We start from the raw sequence: 12,973 nt of genomic DNA on the forward strand, positions 1-12,973 counted from the left end.
ATGGAGTAATGTTTCTTCATGCCCAATGAAAGAAAAACCAGCCCCATATTTCCCCTGCTATTCAATCATCATTAGCCATTAAAGCCACAAGATAATGAATTCAAACATTTTATACAATCTTTGGAGAATAATGGAACTTAAAAAAATAGGCCATTATAAAGATTATGTATATGTTCTCACAGGTCATAAACACAGAATCAACTACATTATTCAGTGTGTGATCTAGCTGGAATCTGAGCCCAGTATCAGCAATACAATCAAGATCTGAAGCAATCATTATGTAGTCACATAGCCTTTGCCATTAATCCCCGAGTAGCCTACAAAAAATGTTGACTGCCCCCAGAGGGCAACTCTGGTGCTGTTGTCTTGATACTGGAATCAAAACAGACAAACAACAACCCATACATACATACATACATACATACATACATACATACAAAGACTTGCAAGGAAAAGAATGGAAATAATGACTTAACAAAATTCAGGATTTGGCAAAAAATAACATCTTATCTGAGAATGAGAATTATAAGTGAATATGTAAATCAGTTCTGGGTATCCCGGTTGCCCTTTATACAACAATGTTAAGAAAACAATTACCTCCCACAAAAGAAAATTCAAGTAGGGTTTGAATTCAAGTAGATTGGAACCTAGTGGAAATTAGCATGGGGCTGTTAATCCAAGATAACCAATTATACAGCTAGAATGCCTATGCTACCATCACTAAGATATGGCTTGAGTTTATCAGTTTGCATTACTTTTATCATAATGCAATGTTTATTTAAGTGCTGGCATCCTGAGCATCATATAAAAAATAAAATGATAGGACCTCGTGAAAAGGAATTAATATTTACATTAGATAAGGCAAGGTAGGAAGGAGGGGGAAAGGCTCCCAAATTAAGCTAAAAGAAGACTAATCATATTCGTGCACAGCTCCCTTAAATTCTACAGGATTTCTGCCCATTTAATATTTATTTAGCGACCGCAATAGGAGATGCAACCGTAAGTTGGACAGAAGCCCTAGAAAATAAGAACTCACAAGAACTAGAATGTTGTCCCTATTTGCCCTTTACACTTAACCAAAATAGTAAGATTCAGGAACCAAAGAACCAGTACCGTTTCGTGTGTTACCAGAAGTAGGAGTGATGGAATAGCTACACCAATTTTTTTACTTGAAAGCACTGGGAATGAATGCACTCCCTGTAGTAACTGCCATTCTACCAGCTCACAGTTTGGAGAGATGCCTTTAACTGAAAGAGAGACAAGCCATTAGGCTAAATTCTGACCTCAATTAAGTCTGTTTCACATCAGTAAAAGTATTCCCTCTTTGTGTGCCAAATTCATAACTCATTACAAGTGGATACAACTGCATAAATTCCAGTACAATTGTGCCTTTTTGGAAGTGTGGCTCAGTGATTTGCAAAAATGTCATAAAGGATAGCATTTAGTCCCATAGGGTTTATTACCATCGTAATACTCATCTCACCTCGCAAATTGTAACTGGCTCCTCCTTGTGTGCATGTGTGCGAGAGAATATTTATGCAAGTGGAGATGTCCATTGTCAACATGAACGTCTTCCAGTTACCAAGCACAAAAAACTGCCTACTAAAGGTGGCCTGAGAGGTAGTTAAGTCCCTAGTGAAAGCAGCTAGTAAGGGCACCAAGTGAGTAAAGCAAATATTGAATGAAATGGGTTTACAATTATTATAAGCAATTATTATACCCTACAACCCAACAGCTTTCCTGAATTAAATTTACCCACAGTCAATTCTGAACAACTCAGATTTAAGTTAAAGGAAGATGATCACGTTGACAAAAAAAGAGTATCTCAAATGCAAGAGCTGAACAGGGAGCATTTAAGTTATACCAAAAGGACCGTCTGAAGTGGAGGAACAACGGCAATAGTTTTAAATGATATTGAAAGAATATGAAAATGAAGTAAGTGAGCAATTGTTCATGAGTTCTCCCGAGATTAGTAGTTATATGTTACAGTGATATTCAGCAAGAAATCAACTCAGGGAAGTTAGGAAACTGAACATTAATTCTCAGGGAAATCATCCTTACCTTAGGCAAGAGGTAGACACAAGATGCTCTGCAGATGTTGCTGCACTACAGCTCCCAGTAGTCATCTCAGGCCATGAGAGCTGAAGCCCAGCAACATCTGGTGGGCATCATGTTGGGTACCTCTGGCAGTAGTGAAGCTTCAATGGAGACGACGGCATGGAAAACACCCCAGCCCAAAACTATAAGCCAGGGGTGGGGAGCCTCTGGCCCACCATACATTGCTTGACTACAACTCCCATCATCCCTCACCATTCACAATGCTGCCTGGGACTGATGGGAGTTGGAGCCCAACGACGTCAGGAGGGACATAGGTTCTGTGCCCCATTATATACGGGGGGGGAACCAAAATCCTCACACCCCGATAATTTCCCACAACATCAAGGATCCAAGTACAAGCTCCTCTTGTTCTTGATTACTCTGATTTAAAACAAAAAATCAGTACTACTCTATATAAATGTATTCAGTGGCCATCTATTATTATTATTTTTACAAGTGTTTGCTTCCTCATTGCTAACAATTCCATGGATTGAATGAACTATGAGCATAGCTATAGAGATAGGGAAGGAACCACCCCCTAATCTAGGAACTGAGGTTAGATGAACATAATTACACAAGAGGAGCTGGCTGGATCAGACCAATGGCCCATCGAGTCCAGCATCCTGTTCTCGCAACAGCCAACCAGATACCTGTAGGCAACAGATAAGGAGGCGCCAAGTACAAGAGCAGTCTCCACTCCTACGGTGTTCAGCAACTAGTATTCAGAAGCATTACTGCCTCTGAACATGGGGAAAGAGCATAGCCACTGTGGCTAGTGGCAGCTTTCTATCTGCCTCCCTGCATTTCTCAAAATCCACAGTTGCCAGACCCACTAAGAGTAAAAATGAAAACCGGCAAGAGTATTGTTAGAAACGGAAGCAAGCAAGAAGAAATTCTGACGAAAGAAGAACGGCAGATGAAAATGATGGACTGTGCAGAACTGGACAAAATGACAGGAAGGATTCGAAACCTGTGGGAACAGAGATTTACAGAAGATTGGAAGAAGTATACGAACTATTTGAAGAGCAATTGTAATCAACAAATTACGCTAGTAGGATTGCAAGACGTTTTGTAGGCAGAAATATATGAAGTGCTACAAAGTAGATAAAGACTAGAGATATTGGTTATGAGCTTTAAATGTAACAGGGAAAATAAGAAATGCATACTAAGAGATTAGATTGGAAAATTTTTAGACTGGACTGATGGAAGTCAAAATATTGAATAAGATGTTAAAAAAAATATGTTTAACTACTGTTGAAAATGGTGTGTTAAAAAAACTAATAAAAAATTATATAAAAAAGAGTAAAAATGAAAACAGTGACAGTGGCCACTGTTGCCTAGCACAACCGATTAAAGGAAACACGTATGCTTACTCGAGAGCAATCAAACACTTCTTAAATTTCACTACTCAAATCACTTTGGCATGTCTGGGATCTCTTGCTGTAGGGTGGAGTGAAGCTTCTGCATTTCTCCTTCTTTTAAGGCGAGTTTTTATGCACATAATTCTCCCACCCAACAGTTGGGCTACGTACTCAAAACACATTTGCGTGTCATTGCACTGCATTGTCATTGGTTTTTAAACAGAAGTTGAATTGCCATCTGGTCAGTGATTCTTTAGCTGTGATTCCCGCATTGAAGGGGGTTGGACTAGATGGCCCTTGGGGTCCCTTCCAACCATACCATTCTGTGGCTTTATTATTTCCAAGTTGCCTGTCTGTCTGTCTGTCTACACCAGTGGGCGGTGAATGGGCACAGACATCGTACATATGGTTACATTTTCAAATTGAATAGAAAGTGTTTTGGCAGAAGGGGGAACATATCAAAACACAGTATTTCTCAAGGAACTGCAGGATATGTGTGGATTGTGTACACGGTTTCACAAACCAGTCGTGGGAGTGCACTGAATGCAGAATAAACAGGAGCGTGTACACAGCCTTAGTCCCAGGTAGCACCAATGGTAGTTCAATCCTATAAACACACACAGAGAGAAGTAAGAGTCCATGTCCACTCAGGAGTAAACTAGACGGAGTTCAATTAGACTTAGTCCCAGGCATGTGGTGTATCAGGTTGCAACCTGAGCTATGGAATAGAATAGTCTCTACCACAACACAGCAATTATGGAGCTATTTATGTTCTCCATTTGAAGCATATGCAAATTTATTTTAAAAAATAAGTGATTATATGGAAGCAAACCTATGCCACTTACCAAAGCATTCAACTGAAATAATGAACTGACATACTCAGAGTGCCTGGGAGCTTTGCCTTCTTCATGATATTCCCTCTGCTAGTTTGATGAATGAGGAATGCAATAGAGTAAAAATAGAAGTTTTTCCAGGCTACACAATATGGGGGGGGAGGGGGGACCAAAAATAAATGCAACTTTTATCCGTGTGTCACAAGTTCTAGTTTTTACAAAAGCTGGTTTAATTAAAAAAAACTTAAGACATCGAAAAAGTGTAGGGGCACTGAAATATAGTTACAGGGTTTTCATAACAAGACAACAGGCTGCGTTACAGAGTTTTCACAGGCTGTCTTTCACACATGAATGAAATAGTTCAATTTAACAAGAACCTTTCAATGAGAGAGAGAGAGAGAGATCAATAAATACTCAGCAAGTTGTCAGGAAACTTACAATCAAATTGCTCATAGGAATACTGCCCGAAAGCTGTTTGATTACTTTCCAAAATCAAGCAGGTAGCAGTGTGTTTATGAACGAAAGACGGACACACACTTTAGAATTTGGAGGGACCCCACCCCCACCCCTGAGAAAAGCAGTTCATCACCTGCTACCAGACATTACACAGTGTAACTGGAGCATTGCTGATAGAGCAAATCTCTGCTGTAATTTTGCCTATCAACTGTTTTCAAGATAAATGTACTATGACATATGTCTATAAGAAAAATCCTGGAAGGGCACAATGATTGGTGAGTGTGTTGTTGTTGTTGTTTTACAAAAGGAAGAAAAAAAGTTTTGTTAAGTGGGCAACAGGAATGAGAAAAGTTCAGAATGGAGTAGAATGGAAACACAATGGCCCAGGGCATGTATTGGATACCTTTGGCCTGCAGACCAAATTTGATGTCTCTCCCCAGGACTCTCCTCTGGCCAGGTCTCCTTACTGGCTCTGTCTCACCCTCCTCAAGTGCTTTTCCCTAACTGGAGTGTGGCCTTGAATATCCGCTGCTTCCCTGGATGCGGAGATTGCTTGTGGGGGGGGGGACATAGAAGTGTATAGCTTTCTCATGGCTGAAATGTAGGCTACTGTACAAAAGTAAGAGGAACATCTATTGCTCTGCCCACTTTGGGGTCTAGTGCCACTGGCATGTGTTCCCTTGAAGGTTGCCCTTAGGCTGGAAAGAAAGGCTTTCTCCTCCTAGTCTAGCCACTTTGGAAATGTCAACATTAACAAAGAATAGATTCCCTTTCAAAATTAAACCAGCAGCACAGTACTTTGAAAACATCATTGAGCAGAGCTATTATGTCTTATGTTTTCCAACTGTCCATTAGTAGTGCTCAAATGCATTAGGACAGATGACACGTGTTGCTACAAACCAGATTACAGGTTGCAATGGCCAAACACCAACTCCCCTTACAACCAATACAATACTTACTAACGAAGACAAAGCGTAACAGACAAATCAGGGGTAATATTTAAAGCTAAGTGTCAGTACTCCAGACCTGTGACTCAACAATTTTGGCAGAACAGATCTCCACTAAAGTCGAGACATCTGCACGCACTCAGAACAGCCCCACAAGACTTCAGAACAGACAACTGTGGAATTAATGGAGTCTGTGGATCGCAGCCAGTTTTAGCACTGATTTCAATGAAAGAAATTGATCTGGTAGTGCTTACCTCTTGCTCTACAGCTATGTTCCTAGTTCATTCACTATGTGACCTAGAATTAAGTGTGTTGATCTGTTCCACTCTAGCACCTAGCAGAACTTATGGCAACTAACAGGGAAAGAGGAAACCCCTGCCAAAAATAATACAGATCAGTTTCTTTAGCAGGAGCAGGGAAACCTATTCCTTCCCTTTAAAGAGATCATTAAAACATAATGAGCAATAGGTTTCTCTTTATTAATACTGCAACATTGTACATGCAAATCAGGCTAAGGCTGCAGCATAATCAGCTGGAAAGCATGTCAAGCAGGCTAGCTGTTCTTTTAGTCACAGCCAAGTCAAAAGAAGCTATAGTGACCTTTAGAGAGGGAAAGGGTAGGTGGGAGAAATCCTAAGCAGAAGAACCTCTGTTTCAAGACAATAGAGATGGCAACAGTCATGTTTAATGCAATGTTCCATTTTGAAAACTGATTCCATAACTTCCTGTTCAGTCCCCTTCGTTGGATTCACAGGTCACATAGTACTGCACCTTCCTGTTGAAAGAAAGGGGGGTAGGCAGGGAGCACGATTGTGCTAGAAAGAGCATTTCCTTTCAACAACAAAAAGAAGAGGAACGTGAGTCACCAACAGGGGCTTCAGTGAAAGGACGCAAAGTACTTGAATTGCTGTATTTAAGTACCTCAGAAGAGACGGAGGCCGACCTCCAAGCACTCACGCACACCTTTCACTTAAGCAATAGCCATTTCCTAAGTAATGAGCGTGCAAGATAGTTTACCGAAAAAAGCAGCTACTAACAGGTAATTTTTAAGCGTTTACATAAAAGCCTCAATAGTTATTTTTTATTAAGTTAAAAGAAGAAACATATCACCTATGAAGACATCACGTGCCACCAAACAAGCCAGACAGCCACAAGGGCACACACTCTCACAAAAATCCCAACAGCATACCCACAGCCAGTACAGCCCATAAAGCACCCCCCCCGCGCGCGCAACGAACCACTAAACAAACCAAACCCTCCCTCGATCGAAGGAGGGCAAAACAAACGCGTTTCCATCAGCGCCAAGATGGCATCCGGCGCTTCCCCAGGAGAACTCGGCAAATTTTATTGCTAAAAAAAAGTACCCGACCAAGAATAAATAGATGGGAGGGAGGGGGATTGGGAAGGAAGGGAGGAAGGAAGGGAGAATTGTTGCTTAAAATAAAGGCAGAAAACGGGAGGTGGGGAGGAAGACCCCCCCACACACACACACACTCCGGTGCTCAAGTTGTCAAAGTTGTCAACGAGGCGCTGGTGCTGATCTTGGTTTCAATTCCCCCAAAATTCAACACCTCCAGACATCTTGTAATCCCCGGGGAAGAGTTCGGCGCTGCCACCTGAGACCAGGCGCTGAACCCTTCGCTTTGTACCTTCCGCCAAGTCCGAGTGTGAGAGAGAGGGGGGAAAAAACAGGAACAGCCAGAGCGCTTATCAAACTGGAAACAATGGACTGGGAGGAGGAGTAAGCAGGTGGGGGCGAGGAAGAAGCAAGATCTTTCAAATCCTGAGGTTCAAGTTCAACCTCCGCGCACTCTGCTTCTCCCATATTCCCCGTTACGATAGCTAGATAGAATATTTATATATTCCATCAATCTTGATATAAATATATAGAGAGAATGGGTTTCCAAGCCCACAATAGAAGCATCGACACAGACAAAGATCATCGCCATCCGGTTTGGGGGGGGGGGGAATCCACCTTAGGCAGACCCATCTAGTATTTAAGGAGGTGGGCTCCAAATGCAAAAAGCGTGGGGGAGATCCTGTGGACTGCCCAGATCACGCTTCCCCTAAGAAGAGGCATTGCATATATATATATAGTATCAAACAAACGCCGAGAAAAGACGCCCCGGAGTTACTGAGGCGCAGGCGGCGGCGGGAATCGTCGTCACTTACCATCATGTTGCCTTGCATTTTAGCGGTTTTAATCATTGCTTTCTCCTTCATTTTGCCTTTGGATGGGGAGACGGTGCTGATGGAAAGCGCGTGCCTGCCAGTCTCCTTACAATACAGGCTTACTACTTAATAATCCATCGGCTTGGTCACTTTAGTCAGGAAGCTCGGCTTTTTACACTTGCGAGGAGATGTTTATTCGTGGGGAGGGGGGAAGGAAACGGGAGCGGGGAGGAGGGAAAAGAGTTCTGATTTCCAACCCCTTCCCCCCCCTCATTTAAGCTCAACGCCCTTTAAAAAAAAAATTAACATAGGGTTTTTTTTGGTGGGGTTGTAGTGGTACCCGCCGTCCTCGTCATTCTTCCGCTCTCCCCATTCCCCTTGCAACAAAGACTCCAGAAATGTTTAAAGGGGAAGAAAAAGAGGGAGATGCCCAAGCTTTGAATCACGTCCTGCGAGAACTCTGAGTAAACATTGGCGGGGGGGGGGAGAGAAGGAGAGAGAGGAAGCTCGTCCCCTATCGCACACTCGCCGCCACATCACAAACACACACCGCTGTCGCGAGGAAGGAAAGCGTCGCTGTCGTGATAATATGGTGAGGCTTGCCTCGGTGCACGTGCTAAACGCTTTCTTCTCTTTCTCTCTCTCTCAGACCACAGACACCGGCAAAAAGAAAAGAGAGCCGCTGCTTTTTATTTATTTTTTAATCAAGGTTAAGCAGATTTTCGGATGGAAAGAATAAAAAGGGTGATGTATGTATGGGTTGACTCTTCTCCAAACGCATTTCTATTTATGCATTTGCACCCTGAGGAGCGTCGTGCCAGGGAAGAAGATACAAACCCCCTTTTTTCTGCACATGAAGCTGACACTCTAGGACACTAGGTGCAGGAGCGCCCCCCTCCATCGCAGTTTGTCTTCCCTGGCCGCCCTGATCAGCCTGGGAGCGAACAGCCAGGAGCAAGCGGGGCCACGTCTGCTGCAAGCGAGGAGAGAGGGAAGGACTGGTATCAATAACGTTGTTGTTGCAGGTTACTATGGGACACCCGCTACGTTTCCATGGTTGCACTCGTTTGGGTCTGCATCTGAATCAGCTGCTGCTGTTCCCACCGCCCGGGAGGGAAAGAGGCGTGGCACTTTCCCCGCAGCACCCTTCCCGAGGTGCCCGTGGGCCGCCAGCCCTCCATACAAACTCCCCGGGTAAGATGCTGTTCCAGTTCCTCCTGAGCCACGTCTTTGCTACGCTGCCTCTCTGCTCTCCCTAAGCATCCCTGTCTGATTCCTCCCTTCATTCTATCCAGAATTAGTTCGGATCCCTTTGGAGCTGCTTGCCACGCCCACTTCAGGATCCCTCTTTGTTGTTGCATTTCCGGGACACACACACACACACACACACACACACACACGCACACGCACACACACGGTGCTCACCGGCCTTTCCCAGCTGCTCCGGAGACACACCCAAAACCCTGTCTCTAGACCCACTTCACCTTTGCGCGCGCGCACGAACACACACACACAAGCTGCTGCTACAGCCTGCACCGTTCAGTCTTCCCTCCCCATCTTCCCAGGATGCCCTGCTGCTTCTGTAATCCCCTCCATTCATCAATCACCACCGTGGTGGGGGTGTCTTGCGGTCGCTCTTTGCATTCTTCCATTCCTCCCCCCCCCCAGCTAGGAAGTCATCGATAGGGCTGGAAAGCGCGCGTATCGCTGTGCTCCTGCCCTTATTCCTCCCCTGCCCACACTCTCTGAGCGTCCAGCCGTTCAAAAGCGCGCTCTGTTCTCCTTAAAAACAAAGCGGGGTTCATTTTATAGTCTAGTCACGCCAATAGCTAGAAAATGCTGCGAGGAGAAGACGTTTCGACTGCAGTTTTCTTTTCCCCTTCAGGCGCCGCCAGCAAATGGGAGGACACGCGACTTACAGCTCCCCTGTTGCAGCGCGCGCACACACAATTCACTTACCCTTGAAAGAGTATTTGGGTCCTTTAGCTGTTCGGCATGTAACTGAGCCAAGAAGGTAGGAAAACAAGCGGCTGATTTGCAAGAGATAATTGCGGGACCACACTTAGCCTCTCCGAGGAGGGTTTCAGTTTTATTTATTTTTAAAACTATATTCTCTGCTAGAAGCTTAGGGGAGAAAGGTTGGCGGAGAGTTTAAAATCATAACACACTTGGGAAGGTTTATGGTATTAACATTTTTTCACAAAAAAAGCTTGCAAACTTGTCACCTAAATCAGAGATGGGAAACCCCTAGACTAGTCCTCAGTTGGACTCAAGTCCAGTCAAAGCATGACTCCTTTTCCCATCAGCCACAGCCAGCACAGCTAGTGGTCACACATGATGGGAGTTTTTATCAACAAGAGCTGAAGGGCCACAAGTCCCCCGGCCTAAAGCTAAGTTTTCAGTCAACCTTCCAGATGAAAGGGAAAAAAAAAACACCTGATCATCTTTAACAGTAAAACCACTTCCCAACCTTCACAAAATCCTGAGCTGCAGCAATCAAGTGGTCCTACTGAAATCAGAAAATTTGCGGGGAGGGGGTTGAATCAACAGAGTAACCAAAGTGCATTTTTGACCCAAACCTGTGTGCATAAAACCACAGCAAATGGTCTGCCCTTCTGATGTGATAAAACATATGAACTTATCACTTAGAAGATGAATGTTCTCTTTTTTTCACTTCCTTATTAGAGCTAGCAATGTCACATGAGAGTTCATGACGACGATATACATTGGCTTAAGAGCCTTGTAGACCAACTCCCTCCAAGAAGAGACAAACTCAGATAAACTTTGTTGAAACCAATCAACAAAGGATTCCCTGGTCCTGAATGGGGTAACTGTGCCCCTGAAGGACCAGGTGCACAGCCTGGGAGTCATTTTGGACTCACAGCTGCCCATGGAGGCACAGGTCAAATCTGTGTCTAGGGCAGCTGTTTACCAGCTCCATCTGGTACGTAGGCTGAGACCCTATCTGCCTGCGGACTGCCTCACCAGAGTGGTGCATGCTCTGGTTATCTCCCGCTTGGACTACTGCAATGCGCTCTACGTGGGGCTACCTTTGAAGGTGATTCGGAAACTACAACTAATCCAGAATGCGGCAGCTAGACTGGTGACTGGGGGTGGTCACCGAGACCATATAACACCGGTCTTGAAAGACCTACATTGGCTCCCAGTACGTTTCTGAGCACAATTCAAAGTGTTGGTGCTGACCTTTAAAGCCCTAAACGGACTTGGTCCAGTATACCTGAAGGAGCGTCTCCACCCCCATCGTTCTGCCCGAACGCTGAGGTCCAGCGCCAAGGGCCTTCTGGCGGTTCCCTCATTGCGAGAAGCAAATACAGGGAACCAGGCATAGGGCCTTCTCGGTAGTGGTGCCCGCCCTGTGGAACGCCCTCCCACGAGATGTCAAAGCGATAAACAACTACCTGACATTCAGAAGACATCTTAAGGCAGCCCTGTTCAGGGAAGTTTTTAACGTGTGATATTTTAGTGTATTTTTGGTTTCTATGGAAGCCGCCCAGAGTGGCTGGGGAGGCCCAGCCAGATGGGCGGGGTATAAATAATAAATAATAAATTATTATAACATGAAACTACAGTAATTTTGATTCACTGTCTTCTTTTGAAAGTGGAAGAGAGAGTTTTTCTTCTTCTCTCACAATTCCCCAGTGGAGTCATCCAATGAAGTTTTTGGCGGACCATTCAGGACAGAACAAAAGGAAGCACTTCTTCATACAGCACATGGTTAAATTATGGAATTCAGTACCAAAGTATGTGGTGGTGGCCACTAGGGCTGGGAGATATCTGGTTTTCAACATCACAATATATCTCCAGCTAAATTTCACAACATCTCGATATACCACAATATATATCTGCAGTGGCGGAGGGTCTTGCTGGGCCTCCCCACAGCAGCAGAGGGTCCTACCATAACTCTTTAATAAATAATAATAATAATAATAATAATAATAATAATAATAATAATAATAATAATTTTATTATTTATACCCGCCCATCTGGCTGGGTTTCCCCAGCCACTCTGGCGATAGAGGGTGCACCGCACTTCCCCGCAGCAGCAGAGGGCTTTGACAAGGTGGAAGGCCTTAAAATGCAAGGGAAGTAGTAGTTTTAATAAAAATAAAAAATAAACTTCCATATATTATGTTTAATATATTTTCAACTAACTTATGAGTAGTTTAAGTGATTTACAAGTCAAGTTGCATCTACTTCCCCACTCAGAGGTCTAAGTGGAATCTATACATGCATAAGCCCTACTGAGTTCAACTAAACTTCTACCTTCCTGGGGGTAAGCCTCATTGAATTCAATAGGGCTTGCTTGTGAGTAGACACACATTTCCTTGCACTGCTTACTGAAAAACACCCTCACCATCATTCTCACATAGTACCTAACGTCCCATTTCAGCATAAGGCAGGCAGATAAATCTTCTCCCCTCCACCCCCCCCAAGAAGGGCTCCCCCAGAAGTCCCCATACCACCAATCTCTCCCTTTTTATCAAAGGGAGGGAGGGCAAGCAAGCAAGCAGTCTCCTTTAAATATATAAAAAACCCAAACCTTCCTTTTTAATATGTCCAGAGCCAGGGCCTTCTGGTGGTTCCCTCACTGAGAGAAGCCAAGTTACAGGGAACCAGGCAGAGGGCCTTCTCGGTAGTGGCACCCGCCCTGTGGAACACCCTCCCACCAGATGTCAAAGAGAACAACAACTACCAGACATCTGAAGGCCTGTTTAGGGAAGCTTTTAATTTTTGATGCATTACTGTACAGTATTTTAATATTTTGTTGGAAGCCGCCCAGAGTGGCTGGGGAAGCCCAGCCAGATGTGCAGGGTATAAATATTACTACTACTATTATTATTATTATTTGGGGGAAACCAACATAAACACCACATTGCTTCTTTGTCCAGCCATGGAGGTTCCTCCTGGATTGTTAGCAGGCTCTGCATAATTAGCTGAGCTCTTAAGTGAAAAGATACTGGTGAAGCTGAAAGAGTTTGCTGGTTTATGTGAGGACTTACTGTCATTTTTCATGGGTTAGGAGGGAGGGAGGAGAGAGCAAACAAAGCTGGAGACACCCCCCTGGGAAGCTGTTCAGTCTGCAACT

General features: G+C 44.2%; 1 protein-coding gene across 2 annotated transcripts in view; it reads right to left on the bottom strand.

Annotated features, from left to right (window-relative positions):
* DPP6 (dipeptidyl peptidase like 6) overlaps window positions 1-12,973 on the bottom strand; it is a 527,660-nt gene that overhangs the window by 464,866 nt on the left and 49,821 nt on the right. The window contains exon 1 of one of the 2 annotated variants that reach the window (XM_081163565.1): window positions 7,867-8,330. The exons of the other annotated variant lie outside the window; for it this stretch is intronic. Within the exon in view, the coding sequence (XP_081019691.1) occupies window positions 7,867-7,917 (51 nt within the window). The 5' untranslated portion in view covers window positions 7,918-8,330. Of the gene's footprint in view, window positions 1-7,866; window positions 8,331-12,973 lie in introns of those variants that run through there. 2 annotated transcript variants of the gene reach the window in all.

This window comes from Podarcis bocagei (assembly GCF_964188305.1).
Source record: "Podarcis bocagei genome assembly, chromosome: 12".
In the NCBI taxonomy this organism is placed as follows: Eukaryota; Metazoa; Chordata; class Lepidosauria; order Squamata; family Lacertidae; genus Podarcis; species Podarcis bocagei.